The following is a 19,572-nucleotide window of genomic DNA, read 5'->3' on the forward strand; positions in this document are numbered from 1 at the left end:
ACGTGGGGGTTGAAGGTGGTGTATGTAGGTACTGGTCCTATTTGGATCGGTACCAGGGGTTTCAGCAACGAAGGGACAGCAAGGGGGAGGGAGTGTGCATCTAATACCTTACCTACACCTCCTCATCGCCCTTGACCACAATAAGAAGCAGCAGCATGGCAAAATGTATCATCAATTTGTTTTTCTTCTTCTTCCTCTCATGTCAAATGCTATGTGTAATCGCCCAATAAAACAGGTCATGAGCAAAAAAGAAACCAAAAAAAAAAAAAAAAATATCAACATAAAAAATAAGGGGTATAGTGTTTTAAAAAGGAGCTCAACAAGAAGAAAAAACTCGATGTGCGTGTGAATGTTGTTTGAAGTAGTAATATGCCCCCCCCCCTCCCTCCATGTTCTCGCTTGACCTGACCACGTAGGTATATGCTTTCCTCCCCGTATGCCTCCCTCCTCACCACCCTCATCAAGCCCCTTTCCGTTGGGACTTTCCGTTTTAGTATGCTATGCCTAATTTTCATAATAATAGGCCCCCCTCATTCCCTTCCAAGTGTCCCTCCATGTGTTTTCGCAATAACAGTATAAACCCGTCTCAAAGATCATAAACAGCCACCCCACACTCCCTCCGTCTCTGGCAAACACCTAGCAAGCAAGATGATAGGCCTCTGCGAGAAACCCCTATACAACCCCAACAAAAGCAGTTAACCTTCCCGTATGTGTGTAAATTACCACACCAGCTAATGCATCTGCCCCATGTTCAGATTAATACAATTGCTCAGCAGAGTAGCACCCTCGTGGAGCAGCTGCCACCTCGTCACCTCAAAGGTGTCCTTCAAAATCATCAGCATAGACGTGTTGTGGCTGATCCCCTTCATAGTCTTGAGCTCCTCTGGCGACGCCGGGTTGCCATACTTGGCCAGGTACTCCCGCATCTGACGGACCTTGTCCTGCTGAGTGGTCGGCACAGGCGTTTCCGGGCTGGGTCCCTCGAGAGCAAACCCATAGCACCACACCACCAGAGCGGCAAAGTAGAGAACCCAGGGCCTGTTGAGCAGGACGTCGTCGCGGGCCGAGTAAATCTCGTCGTACCGGCCGTATCCGTTGGAGCTGGGAGTCGCCACTCGATCAGGCTGGAGCACCGAGTTCAGGAACTTGAGGGCGTAGTACGTCGCGTCGCGCGCCTTTGCCGTCGGGGCCCACTCTCTCATCCGCTTCGAAGCGCTGGAGACATCCTGCTGCCCAATCGCTCGACCGAGCAATCTCTTTGCTCGCGCGTGCATCTGGCAGTCGACGATGTCCACGTGCATGGCCATGTGGGCCAGGTGGTGGAGGACGATCCGGCTCTCAAACACGACATTGGCTTCGCTGTGGTCGGGTGTGTGAAAATAGGGGTCGGCCGACGCCTCGCCGCGCTTGAACAACGTCTTGTCAAAGTCGCCCTTCCACGAGTCGAAAGCCCTCGTCAAGGTAGCCCGCCACTTGTCCCGCCCGCCGAGAGCTTGTCCGACCGGGCCGCCGAGAGAGTTGACTTGAAGATCTCTCTGGTTCATGTGCCAACTGACACTGAGCAAGCCGGCCATTAGAATGGTGCGGCCAAACGAGTTCGTCTGCACCTCGTGGCCGCTCAGTGTCCGCTTGAGACCTTCCAAGAAGGCGACCGGCTTGTTGCCCACAGCCAAGAGCTGTGACTCGATCCTGCCCACCTCGGCACCGCTTGTGGCCTTCCACAACTTATCGTCACAAGGCAACGGCAGGCGCATCTCGTGGGCCACCATGACGGTGGAATGTCCAAACATGGTGGCGTGAATAGAGTCGATAACAAAGGCGGCAAAGGCTGCGCGCCGCGTCGACTCGCCAGCGATCCAGTGGTTCCACCACTCGCTCGGAGTGTGCGCCATACCCGATGTCGACGAGTGTCTGGAGCCGTTGGTCTTGTCATCTCTGGGATTCGGTGGCGAATCCAAAGCGGACTTGCCGATGAGGGCTCGCCCGCGACGCATGAGAGTGATGGTAGTGGCATGGTGAATATGTGCCCTCTCGTGAAGCTCGCGGGTCGAGTACATCTTTTCGTATAGTTCGAGCAGGAGGAGCGTCTGGAAAACCCACAGCTTCGCCGGCGGCCGGCAGTTGGGATCCTGGAACATTTCCCACCTGAGATGCCACGCCAAAAAGTTGGAGAGCTGGGCACCAGCTTTGGTCACCTTCTGACCGTGAGTCTTGTCAAGACAGGCGGCACCGATCGTCATCATGGCAATCAACAGCAGATTCGGCGTCTTTTCTGGGGAGAAGGTCGGCTTATGCAAAATGGGAACCTGATCGCTAAAGTGAACCCAGTACGAGCCGATGTACGCCTGCATCATCTTGCGGCTGAGCATGTGTGAGTCGTCGTTGCGATCGCCTTCGAGGATGCCTTCGCGTTGCCGCTCGACTGGCGCCTGGCCATTTTCGTGGAATCTTTCCTTGATAAACTCGAAGATCTCGGCGCTCTTCTCGTCTGAAATGACCGACTCGGGGAGGTTTTGATCCAAAAGGTTAGTGACGGACATGATCTGCTGTGGTGCTGTTGAAGGTGGGAAGTAGCCCATCTGGCTTGGATCATTGCCGTAGTAAGGCACACTAAACTGGCTGGAGAACTCCCCATAGCTGTGAAGACAAGTCAGCACAAAATGGACCTTGAAGGCGAGTGATAAAACTTACTTGTACCCTCCCCCTTGAATCGGCACAGCCATTGGAGAACCATCCGTGTGTGCGGTGTTGAACAGGTACGCCATGAAATCCTCCGGCATGCCGACATAAGGCGACTTGTTCAACATGCTGTCGCTGCCAAACACGGGCATTGTTTGAGGCATGGCCATTTGATCAAGCAACATCATTTCACCTCCTGGCTGCTGATGCTGATCATTGTATTCGGTCGAGGTCGGTGGCGCATACGCCTGCTGCTGTTCTTCACGATCAACACCCCCGGCTGACGAAGTAGGAAACTCGGATGGCGGCAGACTGAATGGAGGGAAGTTTTGTGGTGGAACATAGGACATCCCGCCCGCCGACTGGGGAGTTCCCGATGGCTGGCTGTGGTATCCTGGCTGGTTCGAAACAGGTGATAAAACGCCGTAAGGACCAACGCTGGTCTGAATGGAAGGCCGTTGAGGACCGCCTGGAGAATGAAGTGGCTGTCGTTGAGACATATGCCCGTAGTTGTTATGGTCGTGGTGCATGTAGTCGACGGGACCATTGGATCCTCCGTTTGGATAGCCAGCCGGTGGCGTGTTGCCCATTGGACTGTACGGCATGCCGTTCTTTGGAGACTGAAATTGCATGGTCAAAGCCCGGCCCTTGTTGTATGCCGTGCCTGGCCTGTTGACTTCAGGAGAGGCAGAGCCCGCCGTCATAAATGGAGATCGGTTATCTGTGATGGGTGAGGCTTGACTCATCAGCGAGTCTTTCCGGTTGAGAGCAGACCCCTTTGCCGTGTGTCGGTCCTTGTGACGATTGCAAAGATCGAGCCGGACGAAGGTCCTCTGGCAGTCACCGATGCCGCACTTGTACACTTGCTTCGGGTTATGGTTGAGCTGATGGCGGTAGCTTTTCAACAGACAAGGAGGTTAGTACAGAGACAAACTCATATTGACACTCAAGATTTAAAAGCACATACAGATGCTCTGCCCTCGAGTAGCTCTTCCCGCAACCCTTCTCAGGACACTCAAACTTCTTCTCCTGGCCCTTCCGGCTTCGCCTACGTTTCCGCGCGGGGCCTTCCGAGTTGGACGAGTGAGCACCATCCCCGCCATCCTCGGCATCATCTAGATCGAGACCATCCACATCTTTGTCGTCAGATCGGCTACGTGTGCGGCCTCTCTCATGGTCTTCGTGCTCCTGTTTTATGTTTTCAGGAGGCGTGAGCTCCTGCTGAGGGGGCATGGACTGCATAGTTCGCGCCGGTGGTGCTGGAGGTTTGATTTCACTTGGCTGGGATGCGAGAACAGAAGCCATGTTCTCTCGCAGAGGTGATTTTCCAATCGGAAGACACCGGCACTGATTGGGCTGCACGGTTGAATGAGTAGCTCTTGTTCAGTCACACAGATCCGGGGTAGGAATACTGGGGAAGGTCCCGAGTGAATCTCCGAAATGCCCGGCTGGCAAAGTGTGACGATGGGTGATGAATCGGGATGGTCCGCGGGACTTACAATACAGTGCGTGCGTATGTAGGTGAAGGGCCGCTCTGTGGAGTAGATATACGCTCGATGGAGGTGGCACGAGGTATAGGCAGACGTGCTGTGAATCGATAGGGTGTGGGTTTTTGTGGTGGTATGGACTGCTGTATATGTCGCTCAAAGACGCGCCAGAGAGGGGAAAGAGAGGTGTTCGTGGAGTTGGGGGACTCGCTCTCGACCTCACCAAGAAACCAATAGGGACGAGGCTCACGATATCATGGCAGGCAAAGCTCAACACGGCGGGCAAAAGTAAAGTGACCGGCGCCTCCCGTCAGAACCAAAAAAAAAAAAAAAAAAAAAAAAAAAAAGTGAAATTATTTTCAAACAAAGGAGGCAAAAAACAAGAGCAAGCCCGCCAGATGCCGCTGCGCGTCGGAGAAGGCCTCTTCAGTAAAATAATGCGGTTTCCTGGTCTGTAGCATAAGATCAGCGACAAGAGCTTTTGGGAACCGATGCGGGAAAATGAACGGAACATCGCCCGCCAGCACCCAGCCAGCGGACCACTCAGCACGGGGCACACATTAGGAAAAGGGCCTGGACAACCGAAGAGCGAGCGGGGGCAGCCGGGGTACGACGTGGTATGGGGGTAGGGGTTACTGTATGTAGAGGGGGGTGTGGCCCGAGCAGCATCAGAGCATCTGCAAGCAAGCTGGTGGACCAAGCGCTCGGGTGGAGCATCTTTGCTGGAACAGCCAGGGGGACCGGGGAGGGACGAGGGATAAAAAAAAAATCTTGGGTTGCCTGCGAAGGAGGAGAGGAGCTGGTTGTCCGACCCTTTGCCCAGCCATGCCACCGAGGTCAGGTAGGTAGCTAACCAGCCTGGACTGGAAAAGCGGTCCCTTCCTACCAGCCGCGGAGCGAGGGTGGTGAGGAGACAGAGGAGAGAGGATGGTGTATCTTCAGCACCTTCGTCTTCACACATGGTCCATCTCGGCAGCGCATTGTCCAGGCATATTCGGCTCCCTGCACGGGCGATATATGGTTGCGCACAGTCCAGCTGTCGTGGATGGCTGCTGGCTGGCCCGCTTCAATCTCGTCCCGAGCATCCATGCCCATATTGCCATCCGCAATGTTTTGTGGTACTCGAAGAAACCAGCTTTGGAGTCTCGGGAGTGCTTGGGCTGATGGGGTCGAAGGGGGGCTGAAGGGTTGCGGATAAACACTGGAGAAGAAGAAAAACGAGGATACATACCTGGCCGCGGGTAGCGCACTCAGAGAGGCAAAGTGTAGCGGGACAAGGGACTCAGACAGACAAGGCTAAAGAATAAGCAGAGTGGTAATCCGCACGGGGTTTGGTGGGAAGGACCGCGACGAAGAGGGGTCTGTCGAGGGGTCTTGTTGAGGGTTGCTGTCGTCGATGCGGTGCGATGGATGGAATAGTTGCACGGGACCTGACGTCTGCGTCTTTCCCCGGACTGCTGAGGCTGTCTGTCCAACCTTGGCCTCCCGTGGGTCAGGACGTGGTGTTTCTGGGGAAGAGCGGGAGAAGAAGAATCAGAAGCGGCGGCAGTGTGGGGGTCTCGAGGTGATGGCCCATCCATTGGGGTTTTATAAGAAAGGGATGGCTGCCCAGAGAGGCCGTGTGCTGCCGTGGCCGAAATGGGGTCCCTGAGGACTTTCCTAGGATCCATGCCCATGCATCTGCACCTCAGTTCACGCCCATCTCACCATGTACCGGTTGATGCCACTCCTGGCTGCCACATGCCGCTAGGCACTTCGGGATGCTCATCCAGCTCTGGGTAAAATGTCTTGCTGCTTTCTACTGGATTGCTAATGATGATGGTAGATCCCAGCTGCTGCCACTGGGGAGGGTGAACCGCAACCAGATTCGGCCGTCAAGAGGTTCGTTACCAGATGTGTCTTGTGTTTGAGGACACCCATGGACACAGCATGTCAGGGTATCCGGCACCAAGGCGCGGGGCTCTCCAACTGGCGGGGTCCCGAAAAGCCCGCTCTTTTTCTACCCAAGTACCTACCGTGAAGCTGGAGTGCTGGCAGAAGGGAATCAACCGTCAAGACGGGGACTCCACGGTGGTGTTGAAGGCGCCCAGAGGTGTGCCACATGGCAAAAGACCGGAATTTGCAACGAAAATGTTGAAAAGACAATCTACGATCCCGAGGACCTGGAAAGGGTGCGCCGCGAGTTCTCACGCCTGGCCGTCGCACGGAGATGACGGCTTCCACACAGTATTCTTGCGCGGCTGGCCTGATGCGGCGCAGACACTTGAGTGTTGGGGTGCCTCGAGGATGCTGGGTGTGAGTGGGGGAACAGCCAAGCGGTAGCCAGCCAACAGGAGACGAAAGTATTTAGCCTCCCAGGTTGGTGTGTGAAGCAAGACCCTCCAGGGCTACTCGCAGGCTGCGGAGGTCATGCTCTTCACTCACACTTGGAGGTCACTCACAGTCAGAGGTAAGGTAAACGAGACCCGCCTCTCAGAGAAAGCCGACCATCGCTCTGGACTTCTGGCACCACCCCCCTTCATCTCCTGAGCCCCGCTTTCTTGCGTTAACGGAGCGTGATGTGGCCTGGGGCCTCTTCATCCCATCACAATGAGAGCGGATAAACGCCGAATTCGCTGACCGTCTCGAGTCCATGATGGTCCATGTCTTTGAAACTCTCTTTTTGATAGCTCTGGGCACCCGTCGACTTTTTGATCAACGTCTTTGGAGTGAGCGCGGGAGCGCGGCGTGGGGTGAATTCTGGCAGCCAAGGGACAAGGGTCGTCCCTGGACTCCCTGCCACCCGTGGTCCGTGGATCGGTTCGTTTGCTGAGGAAAATATGGGGACCCGGGGTAGATCTGTCTGATTGGCGGAGTCTTCCCGCTATGGGGGGCATTGGCTGGCAGCTGGCCCGCTTTTCCTTCTATCGATTATCAAACCAAAAATCATTCCGAGACATTTCATATTTCATTCTGTGATCACCGCTTCATTCTCTCCGGTCATTCTCAAGGACAATTCCTCTCTGAGAGGACTCGGTCAGCCACTAGGTTCAGACCACGCCCAATCCCGGATTCGGTGTACGTTCAACAGCTGGCACAAGGCCCACAGGGCGACCTCAGCTTCACCAACCACCACACCCACTCAGTGCCACTCAGAATCCAACATGGTTAGGTTGGGGAGCCAAGAGCCGTAGAACTCGATTTTCCCGCAAACCGAGTCTATTCTTCCCACTGGACTTGCATATGGAAAGACGCCTTATAATCTGAGGCATCAGAATGTGCACACGATCACAATCAGCGTGTCAAGAGCCATGGACAGCCAAGGGCATCACTAGTCTCGTGTGGCCCCCAACTTTTTTTCCCAGCAGGGTTCCCAAACAACTTGAAAGGCGTGGGACACATCCTAAGAAGCCACCATTTGTTTTTTTTTTTTTTGGGCTGACACACGATGCTGGTCATGTCAGGGCCCAAGGCTCTGGGCACGCGACTGTCATGATTCACCCAAACCCACACCACTGGGACAATGACGTTGCTGCGGTATTTCTGGCATCGAATATTCTTCGGCATCCCCGAGCTCCATCAGGAACACGCAACAGTGCTCATGGTTTTCATGATACCTACCCAGCCGAGATGGTCTGAGGTGAAGTCGCCCCCGGCAGTACCCCGCAGCTTCATAGGTAGAGCGGCTCATCGATCTGAACTGAATCTCACCAGCCACCACTCGAGTTTTGTCGTGTGCGCTAATGCGGACAAGTCGTGGGGATCGTGGTGGCCCTCGAGCAATGCCGTTGAGAAACGCGGGATGTGGGCAGCAAACCCAGGACGATCCTAGGTGGTTGTCAACCTCGCTCAAAGTTGTAACACGAGCCCTCGAGATTCAAGTGCGAGAACAAGCATTGTCCACATCGCACCTGACCGGTTACGAGGTCAGTGATTTGCTGAAGAAGCTCCAGATGCTGTCTGGGCGGCGAAAAACCACCAAGAAAGCGCCACCGTCGTCCTAGCTGCATGCAGGTCGACCGAAAGGTGAGGATGTTGTACCTGAAGGAGGAGGTGTGTACACCCTCTTGGTGTAGTGGAAGGTCTCTTGAGAACAGCCATGCCTCGATTCTCTCAGACACCTGAGACGTAACGAGCCCACGAGTTGCTCATGCTGTGGAACTCCTGGGAGGAAGGGGGCATACACGTGCACAGCAGCATGTCAACTCGCTGCCTGCCGAGACATTCGGTATTTTACTATGTTGCCACGTAGGTGTCGACCCTCAAGCTACCTATGGACGTAGAATAGATGCCCTCGGCCAGTGGATCCCTCTGAACAGCCGAGAAGCCAAGCAGGTCGGAGATTCGCGAGTTGCGTGACCAGGAACGCGCTGCGTGATGCACGTCAAGCAGCTATCCGAACAAAACCCCTCACATCATTCTGCGACTTCAACCCCACGGCCCACCACACAGACTTTTGGGGTGCCTGCCGAACAAATAATTGCCTGGCCAGTGCCGTCGGCTTCAACCGAAGCCGTCGCTGTCGAGGTGCGACGTTGTCACTCATCCTGAGAGGCGCCGAGGGGAACGAGACAGATTCGACAAAGATGGGATGACAAGTACAAGGCAAAATAGGAAAGCCGGGAGTGCGGGCCTAGTCAGCCATCTTCCCGTGCGAGCGATCCAAAGTCTAAACTTCTCTGGGCCAATTGCAACTCCGCGAACCTGTTCCATTCTCAACTCAATCTCACTCTTCCTGGAAAGACTTTCAAAGATTATACATATTTCCAACACCGCAACCATAGCCGCTTTGGTCAATAACAACTTTACACCACTCCCCGGAGAGAGCAGCAACTCCGACATTATGGATATGGATATCACGGCAGGCAACGACAAGTACTACAAAGCCAAAGCGGTGGGGGGTTTCCAATGACCTGGGTTAAAGTGGTAAGGTCCCCTGCTTGACTGACCAATTAGGGCCCGAGCTTGGCCGAAAGGCGCTGTGTCGTCAGAGCTCCAGGGATCCCGCGCTTTTGCCTTGCGACGCAGGGCTGGCAGGCAATCTTTTCCGTCCCAGAAAGTCCCCTCTTGTCTCCCCCATGTCCACTTCGGTCCAGCAACTGTACAGCTTCCTGTCGTTGTTTGAGCTTGGTTGACTCCTAGGATGTGAGAACTTGCCTCGGGGAATCAAAATCTATACTCTGTACATTTCTTCTTAGGTGGCTCAGCACCAATCCACAATATGGCGCCCGCGAAAGCCGCCCGGAGCGGTCAGGATGACTCCAAGACGGACACACCAAATACAAAGGAGAAAAACGGAGGGCATTCACACCAGTCCAACGGAAAGATGCGCCGTGTCGCAAGCAATACCGGTTCCAGCCTGAAAGAAGTCACCAATGTCAGCGCCACGAGTGCTCCGGCGATGGCGACAGCGGCTGGCTCGGCCACCACGACGGGTGCGGGTGCGCAAGGGTTGAACGTTCCTGGTGTAAGACTGCCTACCCCTTTTACACAATTTATTGACATTTTGCTGACTTTCTTCTTTCCAACAACAGCTCCAATGGCCTGCCTTTGATCGCGAAGTCCTCCACGCCTACCGCCGAGCCTACCGATTGAGAACACCGACCACCTTTGCCAGCGAACACCACCAATGGGTTCTCACCCAACCTGGGAGTCTAGGTCTCTACTCGCCGACGATTGCAAGACGAAAAGAACTCCGAAGACAAACGACGGATCAGCTGTCGACGACGGTCAGGAAACACTTTAATGGTCAAGGGGCGCAAGAAAATGACATTATCGTCGAGTTTCTACACAAGATCAAGACCCGAAGACCACAAAGGCCTGTGAGGAAGCCCCGAGAGTATATACATTTACCTCCTGAGCTCGATAAATAATTTTGTGGGCACAACAAGCAAGATAAGGCTATGGCTCAGCATTAGACGGGGAGGAAAGAACAGTACTCCTTTGGTCTAGTAGAGTGGGAATGCTTGGATCGGTCGGCATTACACATTATGTGCGGACGGACGGATGGGTGGGATGGAATAGGACTTATGGGTAATGGGATGGAAAGGGATACCTGCGACTACTACTACTACACCGCAAAAGGGGGTTTTCGGCGTTAGGAAGAGTTTTTCTTTTCTTTTTTATTTGGGTTTTCCATTCTGTAACAGTCCTTTGCTACTATTCGGGCTTTGTTTATAAATATATACCAGGCAGCATGAAAGTCTTTTTCGTGTTGTGTGTAGCCAATAGATATACCACTTTACCAAATGGTTAATGATTGCGATAGAGCCGAGGGACAACCACCTACCACCGACTGAGAAGAATCCCGTCGCGTGTTTTGCGTGCTGTGTGTGGGCCGGGTTTTTAATTGAGAAAAGTCGCGGGTCGCGCTCGTCGCCGCCGCTCGGACCAAGTGCCGTGGGGTGGGGTCCGTAGAAACTGGTGGTGGTTTCTACAGGTGGGCAGCGATGGTACAAACCCGCCAATAAGCGGGCTTGGAAAGGTTGCCTCAGGCTCTCATACCAGCGAAGAAGTTAGCTGCGGGTCAAAAAAGTTGTCATCGAAGCTTGATCTGGAAGAGCAGCAACTTAAAGCACATTACCAATCCTTTTTTTCCTCAGTCTTCTTGTTTCTCTCTCTCTCTTTCTCTCTCTCTCTCCGCTTTGTTGTGTGAGGTACTTTTATTTGACGTCACACCGAGGAAAAGTTGAAAAGCCAATTGAGGAAAATTTGAACAGAAGCTAGGTTTGGAGGGGTTAAGAAAGAGAGAGGGCTTCGCGATGAGTTCGAGCATACTGCTGCCCAAGGCTGCCGCGAAAACAGCTGTTATTGTTGCTCCTGTGAGGGGCGCGGTGCCGATATGTCGTCGTCAGCAGCGCATCAGATTGCCATCGGCGGGGTATAGCACCGCAGCTTCTACGAGAGCGAGACTTCCCAAGACGAGGGGAGGAGGAGTGCAGTATGTGGTTGTTCAACCTAGGGTAAGCTTTCCCCTTTTTTCCTCTTTGAACATCACCACGGTTCCTAACTGACGATATGTGCAAACAGTCCTTCCACACCACCCGCCCCCAGCTCGCAACCCCAAAGGACCCCTACGGCACCCTCGGCGTGTCCAAGTCAGCCTCCCAATCCGACATCAAAAAAGCCTACTACGGCCTCGCGAAAAAGTTCCACCCCGACACGAACAAAGACCCAACCGCAAAGGACAAGTTCGCCGAGATTCAGAGCGCCTACGAGATCTTGAGCGACCCCAAGAAGAGGGAGCAGTTTGATCAGTTTGGCGCTGCTGGGTTTGATCCCTCTGGCCAGCCTGGTCCGGGAGGAGCTGGGGGTCACCCGTTTGGTCAGGGACATCCTTTTGGTGGTGGTGGGTTCGGTGGTCAAGGCGGGTTTGGGAGCAACATCAACTTTGAGGATTTATTCTCGAGCTTTATGGGAGGTGGTGGTGGACCTTTTGGTGGGGGGAGAGGGGGTAGAGGGGGAGGGGGCCCGTTTCAGCAGCAGGAGATTATTCAGGGGGATGATATCGAGGTGCAGGTTAATGTCAGCTTTATGGAGGCGGCCAAGGGGGCGAGCAAGACGATTACTATTTTGCCGCTGACGAGCTGCAGGACTTGCAGCGGGAGCGGGCTGAAGGAGGGGACGCAGAAGGCTACTTGCAAGGCTTGTGGGGGGTCGGGGACGAGGGTGCATTTTATGAGTGGGGGGTTCCAGATGGCGAGCACGTGTGGGAGCTGTGGGGGGAGTGGGACGGCTATTCCCAAGGGGGCTGAGTGTAGGAGTTGTTCTGGGGAGGGGGTGACGAGGGAGAGGAAGAGTATTAGCGTTGATATCCCCGGGGGGATTGAGGATGGGATGAGGTTGAGGGTCAGTGGGGAGGGTGATGCGCCGGCGATGGGTAGGGCTAGCACATCTGATGCGAGGGGGACGCAGGGGGATTTGTATGTGTTGGTGAGGGTGGCCAAGGATCCAAAGTTTACGAGGCAGGGGTCGGATATTCTTTATACGGCTTCGATCCCGTTGACTACGGCGTTGTTGGGTGGCGAGGTTACCATCCCAACACTGGAGGGGGATGCCAAGGTCAGGATTGGGACGGGGACGAACACTGGAGACAAGATGACGCTCGCGGGCAAGGGTATGCCGAGGTTGGGAGGGAGGAGAGGGGGGATGGGCGATTTGAAGGTGGAATTTAGGGTCACGATGCCAAAGTATCTGTCTGCGAACCAGAGGACGCTGGTCGAGATGCTGGCGGATGAGATGGGCGACAAGACGGCGAAGCGGATTATGAATTTGCATAAGACGTGAGAGAACCTTTCTGCACTCCCTTGGATTTGGACAACCTGCTTAAATTACATCTTGTTTTGTGGTTTTAGGTCGGATAGTTCATCAGCAGAGTCGCACAAGAACGAGGGGTTCCTCAAGTCGCTTTGGCACAATCTCACCAACAACCCGGAGCACATGCGCGAGAAGGAGAACGACGAGGTGAACAAGAAGGATGGTTCTTCTTCCGAGAAGAAGTAAAAACACAGCGAAAACAATACGACGACAAGGTTACGGAACTACGAGTGAAAAATAGTGTACGATTCTTTCGGAGTGTTTTTCCTTGAAGTTGTAAACTGCACAACAAAACTACGAACATTCGATGGATACGATCTGTTTCACTCGACATACTGGGATGGACGGATTGCACGTTTTTGGTAGAGAAGGGGGATATGGGAGGCAAGATACAGAGGTAGAGGGTGGTAGTAGGTTGGTGAAAATGGTACATGGAGTTGTTTTGGCGTTTTTTTTTTTTTTTTGCATTGGAATGGTGTTGGCTGCGGTGGCTTGCTTGGTCACTTTTTTGAACGAAGACTATGAATTTTTCTGGTCTTTCGATCTGTTGTATATTATCAATGTATTTTTTTTTTGGTGGAGAGGGAGGATGGAGGTAGTCGAGAGAGGCTGAACTGATTGTAGACAGACATCACAGACATATACACACCACACATTATCAACAGACAAAAGAACCACTCTGCATAGTACTATTTTTGGTTTTTCTTCCGGGGTTTGATGGTTAAGAGAGGTGGACTTGTGTATTCTTGGCATATACGTGTAGTCAGTGGAGTTTGAATGCATGTGTTTGTGGTGGTGAAGAATTGAGGCCGGTGGTTGACGGTGGGCTCTCGGTCAATTGCTCGGGCGCTTGGGGTGAGGGGGGGTTGGCTGGCATCGGGGGAATCATGGTGAGTGAGGCCGAGGATGGCACTTCGGGAGCATGGCATGACGGGTAGGGCAGGGGAGGGCTTTGGAGGGCTGGGGTTGTTGGAGAACGATGTCTGGATTTACATCACAGAGAGAGCAAATATGATGAGATTTGAAGATTTGAGCTGACGAGATGTTGCCGTATGCACAATGGACTAACAGACGTTTTGTTCAGCATCTACATGGCCTATAGCACTTACCACACCGTCGACCGTTGTGCCCCTCAAAAGCAAGCCACCACGATGACGGGGGGAGTTAGGTTGCTCCACAACCGTTGCGACTTCCCCGGAGATGTTACCCCAGAAATGAGATCAGGAACCATCAACGGCGTCCAGTTTGCGGGCATCTAGTATTCGTTTGATCGTTGTCTACTTCATCCTCACTACTTTAGAGTTGTCATTTTCCACGATCTAACATATGCCACAAGTCAATCGGACCGCGCGGTGGCTTGGTGTTGACCAAGATGGCCAGGACATGGTCTATGCAAGGAATCAGAAGTAAACAGCCATAGTCTCGGCGACCACGTTTTTTATTTGTTAGAAGGGGGTTAGTGGTTAGGTACGAGGTAATGGGTAGGTAGTATGCCCCTAGGCGGGGCGATCAAAGTCGCAACGCATCCCGGCCGGCGTAGAGACACAGCAAGACATACAGCCGAGGCCGTACCGAGCATACCTTACCATACAGAGGCCCCTCCCCGAATCCGAACTTGGGTCTTGGGTGTGAAGGGCCGATATCGAAAAGCAAGTTGTTGTCAATGGGTTAGGTAGGTTGACAGCGGCATCATGGGTACCTAGATTGTGGATAGCGCCCAAAAAGCAAATATTTAAGATGATGATCGTCCGCCTCTGTTGTCAGAGAGAGAAGGGCAGAGACACCTGCTCTTCTCTCAGTCTCCCGATCTTTTTCACGAAACGGAAAAGAGAGAAAAAAGATGCCTTCCATCTCAAATCTTGCGCTGGCTGGCCTTTTGGCTGCTGGCCAGGGGGCTAGTGCTTCGCTCGTTGGGGCTATTCAGTTGGAGAAGTTTATCAAGCAGGGTAAGTTTTGCGATTTGGTTCCTGGGGGGAGAGGAGTGAGGATTTGTGTGTTTGCTGACTTGCATTTTGCCGTGACACAGAGACGCCCATTGCTCTCCAGGCTGTCCTCGACAACATCGGCCCCGACGGAATCAAGGTTCCTGGTGCTGGACGCGGTCTTGTGATTGCTAGCCCGTCTACTTCCGATCCTGATTGTGAGTTGGACCCAGTCTGCCGCCAACATGCCTTGCATGAATGTGCTGTCTAACCATGAGAAACCACCAGACTTCTTCACCTGGACTCGTGACGCGGCCTTGACTTTCAGGACGCTGATTGATGATTTCGTGTTTGGAAACAAGGCTCTTGAGCCGTTGATCAATGATTATATCTACGGTCAGGCTCGTCTCCAGACTGTGAGCAACCCTTCGGGGACGCTTTTGCCCAACGGTGCTGGGTTGGGTGAGCCGAAGTATATGAAGGATGGTTCGAGGTATAATGGGAACTGGGGGCGTCCTCAGCGCGATGGGCCTCCTTTGAGGGCTATTTCGTTGATTCAGTACTCGAATTACCTTGTCTCGAAGGGGCAGAAGGCGAGGGTGAAGGATGAGATTTGGCCCATCATTGCTAATGATCTGGCTTATGTTGGACAGTACTGGTACGTTTCCATTTTGTCCTTGTTGAGGTGATATCTGCTGTTGTGTCCTCCGAATCCTGCCGGCATATCAAATGCAGTGGGAAGGATGACGGGATGGCAAGCAGAAGGGACCATGCAGCTTTACTTCGACAACGTGGCCCTCGTGACCCGCGTGACCGCATGACGAGTCTGGGGAAACACAAGGCTGACAGTTGTTTTGTCTCAAGGAACTCCACTGGCTTCGACCTCTGGGAGGAGGTGAACGGTGCCTCGTTCTTCACCACCCAGGCTCAGTACCGCTCTCTCGTCGAGGGCGAGGCCCTTGCCAAAGTCCTCGGTCTCCCCTGCACGGCCTGCGCCGAGGCTCCCCAGGTCCTCTGCTTCCTCCAGTCCTACTGGAACGGCAAGTTCATCACCGCCAACTTCATCCAGGGCAACCACAACCGCGGCGGCGTCGACGCCAACACCGTCCTCGGCCCCCTTGTCGCCTTTGACCCTTATGCCCCCTGCGACTCCCCCAGCCTCCAGCCTTGCCACCCTCGCATGCTGGCCAACTTCAAGAACTTTGTCGACACCTTCCGTGACCCGGCCTTGTACCCCATCAACAAGGGCATCCCCCAGAACAAGGGCATCGCTCTCGGTCGCTACCCGGAGGACATTTACTACAACGGTAACCCCTGGTACCTCATCACCCTCGGTTCCGCCGAGTACCTCTACGCCGCCATCGCCAGCTGGGAGAAATCCGGCGGCATCACCATCACCCCCACCTCCCTCCCCTTCTTCAAAGACCTCTACCCCTTGGCTCGCGTCGGCACCTTTGGCAAGCTCCATCCCGCGTACTACCTCATCAAGGGCCTAGTCAAGACCTATGCCGACTCCTTCGTTGCCGTCTCCCAAAAGTACACCCCCAAGGACGGCATGATGGCCGAGCAGTTCCTCAAGGTCGAACCCTTCACCCCCATCTCTGCCAGAAACCTCACCTGGTCTTTTGCCGCCTTTGTCGGGATGAACCACCGCCGACAGGGCCACCTCCCTCCCTCGTGGGTCCCCAAGAATGTCAAGGTCCCTGATGTCTGCGTTGGTACCTCTGTCAAGGGCACCTACGCCCCTGCCACCCAGGCTGGTGCTCCCAATGTTACTATTCCTTGCATCTCCAACGTTCTCTTCCAGCTCAATGCCTCGACGTATTATGGCGAGAACCTTTATGTTGTGGGCAACTCGCCCACGCTGGGTAGCTGGGATTTGGAGACGGCGTACCCGCTGATGAGCAGCAGGTATACTGACGAGAGGCCGCTTTGGTTCGCCACCATCCCGCTTGAGATGGAGGAGGGTGTGTCCACGCTGAGGTACAAATATGCCAGGCAGCAGGATTGCGGGCAGGAGTGGATTGTGGAGGAGGAGGAGAGGGTGTTGGAGGTGCCGGCTTGTGTGAAGGATGGGAGTGAGGAGGTTTTGGCGGAGAGGGATGAGGCTTTCAACGGGCCTGCTGGGTCTCCTGGCGGTTGCTAGATGTTTTGTTTTGAGGAGAGTATCTGAGAAGGGGTTGTTGTACATATATGAAATCTTTGGTTGCAAAAAGAAAAAGCATGGACAATTGACACATGGGGGGGGTTGTGGGGTGTAAGGTATATTGCTGAGATATAAAATTCAACTTGCACATAGTTAAGCCTTACCTTTGGTATGATTTCAACGTGGAACTCCGCAGACAATGATTGCTTCTTGCTTGACCTCCAGTGAACATCGAAAAGTGGTATATGCCCAACTGTCTATCTCTATGCAAAGAATCAACAAAAGACCGCCTACGCTTGCTATCCAAACCCAACGCCTCCAGCCAAAACTACAACTTCGGAGCAGGATCAATATTAACCTTCCCATGCTCACACACAGCCACGACCGCCCCGTTGTCCTTCCGCTTCATCACACCCCTCAAGGTAGCCATCTTCGCCCCGATCTGCAAGATGTCACACTCAATCAAGACCTCGGTGCCGACCGGGGCTGGACGGAGATAGGTGGTGTTCAACGTCCGGGATACCCCCAGATACTGCCAGAACCCGGGCTTGGACACAAGGGCGGTGGCGGTGGAGGTGCAAAAGTCAAAGAGGGTTGCCGTGCAGCCTCCGTGGAGGTTGTTGAGGCGGTTGCAGTGCTGGGGCTCGACGGTGAAGCTGAAGAGGACTTTGGGGTGGGGTTGTTCGTCTGAGGCGGAGACGAGTTTGAGGTTGGGGAAGAAGGAGTTGGTCCATTCCTGGGAGGGGTGGTTAATAAATATATACTAGGGATGCCTGGGGGAAAATACCTCGTCTTCCTTGTTGATGGCTTTTTGAGAAAAGGTCTCGATGAGAGCCCTGACTCTGGCCTCGCCCTTGAGGTTGAGGTAGTCTTGGTCGTGTTCCCACGCGCCGCTTTTATCTTTGGACATGGTGATGAGTGGCTAGGGGGTTGAGATCCAGGCGTGGGTTAGGGTTGTAGGGCTGAGGAAGGTAATGCGGTTGGCTGCAACTAACACCAAAGAATAGAGTAACAATCGGATGTCACGTATGAGTTTACAGATCGAATCTAGACCGACCTGAATGAAGAACAGGCATACCAAACAACGTCCAACAACACATGCAACATACCGGGCTCATCTGGGGGCTTAAAAGAATATATGGGATTCCCCCGCGTATTTCCCATCTCTAGCCCCTGCTTTTCAGGTGGAGGCTACCCCAACTGCATCACTGCGAAATCCGAACCTGGGGAAACGTGCCTCGGCAAATCGCGTTAGGAACCCCTGCCCGCTACCGCTAGCTTAAACATGCTTAACCGCACCAACCCTTGTCGGTGATCGCATCCGTCGCAATCACATTCAAATCTTGAGATCTCATCTACACATCACATATGCGCCAACCATCACAACCCCGTTGACCATCTTCAACACGGTTCAGTTCATCCCGGAGAACAGACCCAAAATGGAGTTCGTCACCGCCCTCCGCGGCTCCTTCGACCCAGGCAAACCCTCCCTCTTCGAGCTCCTCTCAGAACAACAACTCTCCTCCCTCCTCCCCCCAACCCTCCGCTACCTCCTCACCCTCCTCACCCACCGCTACCCCCGCCACCTCCTCCGCGCCCTCAACTCCTTCGACGAGCTCTACGCCCTCCTCTCCCTCCTGATAGAGCGCCACTACCTCCTCACCCGCCAGGGCTCCTTCACCGAGAACTTCTACGGCCTCAAACGCGAGCGCGCCCTCACGTCCGAAATCCCCCGCGCCTCCACCCACGCCCCCCAAATCGTGCGGGAAGCCCTAGCCCTCAGAACAAAAGACGTCTACAAGAACCTCTTCGTCATAGTCCTCATCCCCTACCTCAAAAGAAAACTAGATGAAGCCCACGAGGTCGACGCCCCCAGGGCCTTGCTCGGAGCAGCCTACAACGCCCCCCCATCACCCAGCGCTCCCCTCAAGGAAAAACTGGGTTATTACTACAAAATCTTCCTCAGGAAAATCTACCCGACAATCAACATGACCTACCACCTCTCCATCCTCGCCTTCTCCCTGGGGTACCTCTTTGACAACACGAAATACTCCTCCCCCTTCCTGTGGCTCATCGGCACAAGAATCCGCCGTATGGGACCGGCAGATTACAAGGCGATAGAGGAGTGGGAGAAGGTCCTCCCCGCGGATGGGACCAGATCGAGGTCAATCTTCCAGAGACTGCTCTCCTCCCTTTCCTTGGTGCTACCGACTAGTATCTTTGCGCTCAAGTTTCTGGAGTGGTGGTACTCGTCGGATTTTGCAAAGCAGCTGTCTAGGAAGGCGGCCGAATCGCTCCAGCTTCCACCGCCGGGGATGACCACCACACTCAAATCTGTCTCCCCAAAGAAACAGCCGCCTCCCTCCCTCTCTGAGCCGTCCGACACCCCCCCAGCAGAGGAAGAGTTGCTCGAACAACTCGCCTCCTCTGCCCCCGTCGCGTCGTCGTCCCTCTTGCCTATTTTCACCGTTGCTGCCATCCTAAGAGAGGAAGATGACGATGGTGAGGAGGACAAAAAGCGGCAGGAGGAAGATAGCAGTCTGTGTCCGATCTGCCAGGAAGAAATCACCACGCCGACCGCGTGCCAGACGGGGATTGTTTACTGTTACGGCTGCATTCACAAGTGGATCTCTGGTGTGAATCCGCATCAGGAGAGGTTTATGGAGAGGGTTGAGAAAGCACTTGGAGGGAGCAGCAGGAAGTGGGAGAGCGGGGAGGGGAGGTGCGCCGTTACGGGGAGGAGGGTGTTGGGTGGGGTGGAGGGGTTGAGAAGGGTTATGGTATAACTGAAGAAGGAAAGGTGGGGGGTGGGGGGAGGGGAGTGTATATCTATCTTGTGTGTGAGTGTGTATGACCCAGAGATGGAGATGGGAAAGTATTGATAATTATGTACATCTAATGATGGTGGTGATAGTGGGGATAGTGGTGATAGTGGTGGTGGTGGTGGTGGTGGTGGTGGTGGTAGTGGACTGTTAACGAGTGGTGTAACATAGAAGCATGATAGAGCGTTTAATCCACTTTACATACATACAATCATACCTCC

At 54.1% G+C, this 19,572-nt stretch overlaps 6 protein-coding genes across 6 annotated transcripts; 4 read left to right on the forward strand and 2 right to left on the reverse strand.

Annotated features, from left to right (window-relative positions):
• Positions 1 to 106: 106 nt before the first annotated feature.
• Positions 107 to 6,039, reverse strand: QC762_303750 (uncharacterized protein). Its single transcript, XM_062888670.1, is given in 5 exon segments — positions 107 to 2,637; positions 2,692 to 3,576; positions 3,647 to 4,499; positions 4,514 to 4,618; positions 5,398 to 6,039. 3 exon segments carry the CDS (start codon positions 3,982 to 3,984, stop codon positions 732 to 734), a joined length of 3,129 nt encoding a protein of 1,042 aa, XP_062744569.1. The 5' UTR covers positions 3,985 to 4,499; positions 4,514 to 4,618; positions 5,398 to 6,039; the 3' UTR covers positions 107 to 731.
• A 2,074-nt stretch (positions 6,040 to 8,113) lies between these two features.
• Positions 8,114 to 10,018, forward strand: QC762_303760 (uncharacterized protein; the record flags this gene model as incomplete). Its single annotated transcript, XM_062888671.1, has 2 exons — positions 8,114 to 9,612; positions 9,680 to 10,018. Exons 1-2 carry the CDS (start codon positions 9,367 to 9,369, stop codon positions 10,016 to 10,018), a joined length of 585 nt encoding a protein of 194 aa, XP_062744570.1. The 5' UTR covers positions 8,114 to 9,366.
• Positions 10,019 to 10,906: 888 nt separating this feature from the next.
• Positions 10,907 to 12,774, forward strand: MDJ1 (mdj1 protein precursor; the record flags this gene model as incomplete). Its single annotated transcript, XM_062888672.1, has 2 exons — positions 10,907 to 11,107; positions 11,175 to 12,774. 2 exons carry the CDS (start codon positions 10,907 to 10,909, stop codon positions 12,429 to 12,431), a joined length of 1,458 nt encoding a protein of 485 aa, XP_062744571.1. The 3' UTR covers positions 12,432 to 12,774.
• A 1,321-nt stretch (positions 12,775 to 14,095) lies between these two features.
• On the forward strand, positions 14,096 to 16,748 carry QC762_303770 (uncharacterized protein). Its single transcript, XM_062888673.1, has 4 exons — positions 14,096 to 14,407; positions 14,488 to 14,601; positions 14,672 to 15,041; positions 15,248 to 16,748. The coding sequence occupies exons 1-4, from the start codon at positions 14,302 to 14,304 to the stop codon at positions 16,527 to 16,529; spliced, it is 1,872 nt and encodes a 623-aa protein (XP_062744572.1). The 5' UTR covers positions 14,096 to 14,301; the 3' UTR covers positions 16,530 to 16,748.
• On the reverse strand, positions 16,742 to 19,436 carry QC762_303780 (uncharacterized protein). Its single transcript, XM_062888674.1, has 2 exons — positions 17,317 to 19,436; positions 16,742 to 17,265 (listed from the first exon to the last, which is right to left on the reverse strand). The coding sequence occupies exons 1-2, from the start codon at positions 17,437 to 17,439 to the stop codon at positions 16,858 to 16,860; spliced, it is 531 nt and encodes a 176-aa protein (XP_062744573.1). The 5' UTR covers positions 17,440 to 19,436; the 3' UTR covers positions 16,742 to 16,857.
• PEX12 (ubiquitin-protein ligase peroxin 12) lies at positions 17,815 to 19,315 on the forward strand (the record flags this gene model as incomplete). The annotated part of the gene is made up of 2 exons (XM_062888675.1): positions 17,815 to 17,840; positions 17,878 to 19,315. The coding sequence occupies 2 exons, from the start codon at positions 17,815 to 17,817 to the stop codon at positions 19,313 to 19,315; spliced, it is 1,464 nt and encodes a 487-aa protein (XP_062744574.1).
• Positions 19,437 to 19,572: the final 136 nt, after the last annotated feature.

Source organism: Podospora pseudocomata, chromosome 3 (genome assembly GCF_035222375.1).
Source record: "Podospora pseudocomata strain CBS 415.72m chromosome 3, whole genome shotgun sequence".
Taxonomy (NCBI): domain Eukaryota; kingdom Fungi; phylum Ascomycota; class Sordariomycetes; order Sordariales; family Podosporaceae; genus Podospora; species Podospora pseudocomata.

What these genes read in the sequence shown, in the direction of transcription:
- QC762_303750 (XM_062888670.1), bottom strand. Translation starts at nt 3,984, where the DNA reads ATGGCTTCTGTTCTCGCATCCCAGCCAAGTGAAATCAAACCTCCAGCA. An exon ending in TACTCGAGGGCAGAGCATCT is followed by an intron (nt 3,577 to 3,646) that starts GTATGTGCTTTT and finishes TCTGTTGAAAAG; the next exon opens with CTACCGCCATCAGCTCAACC. An exon ending in ATTCAAGGGGGAGGGTACAA is followed by an intron (nt 2,638 to 2,691) that starts GTAAGTTTTATC and finishes TTGTCTTCACAG; the next exon opens with CTATGGGGAGTTCTCCAGCC.
- QC762_303770 (XM_062888673.1), top strand. Translation starts at nt 14,302, where the DNA reads ATGCCTTCCATCTCAAATCTTGCGCTGGCTGGCCTTTTGGCTGCTGGC. An exon ending in GGAGAAGTTTATCAAGCAGG is followed by an intron (nt 14,408 to 14,487) that starts GTAAGTTTTGCG and finishes GCCGTGACACAG; the next exon opens with AGACGCCCATTGCTCTCCAG. An exon ending in GCTTATGTTGGACAGTACTG is followed by an intron (nt 15,042 to 15,247) that starts GTACGTTTCCAT and finishes TTTTGTCTCAAG; the next exon opens with GAACTCCACTGGCTTCGACC.
- QC762_303780 (XM_062888674.1), bottom strand. Translation starts at nt 17,439, where the DNA reads ATGTCCAAAGATAAAAGCGGCGCGTGGGAACACGACCAAGACTACCTC. An exon ending in CCATCAACAAGGAAGACGAG is followed by an intron (nt 17,266 to 17,316) that starts GTATTTTCCCCC and finishes CACCCCTCCCAG; the next exon opens with GAATGGACCAACTCCTTCTT.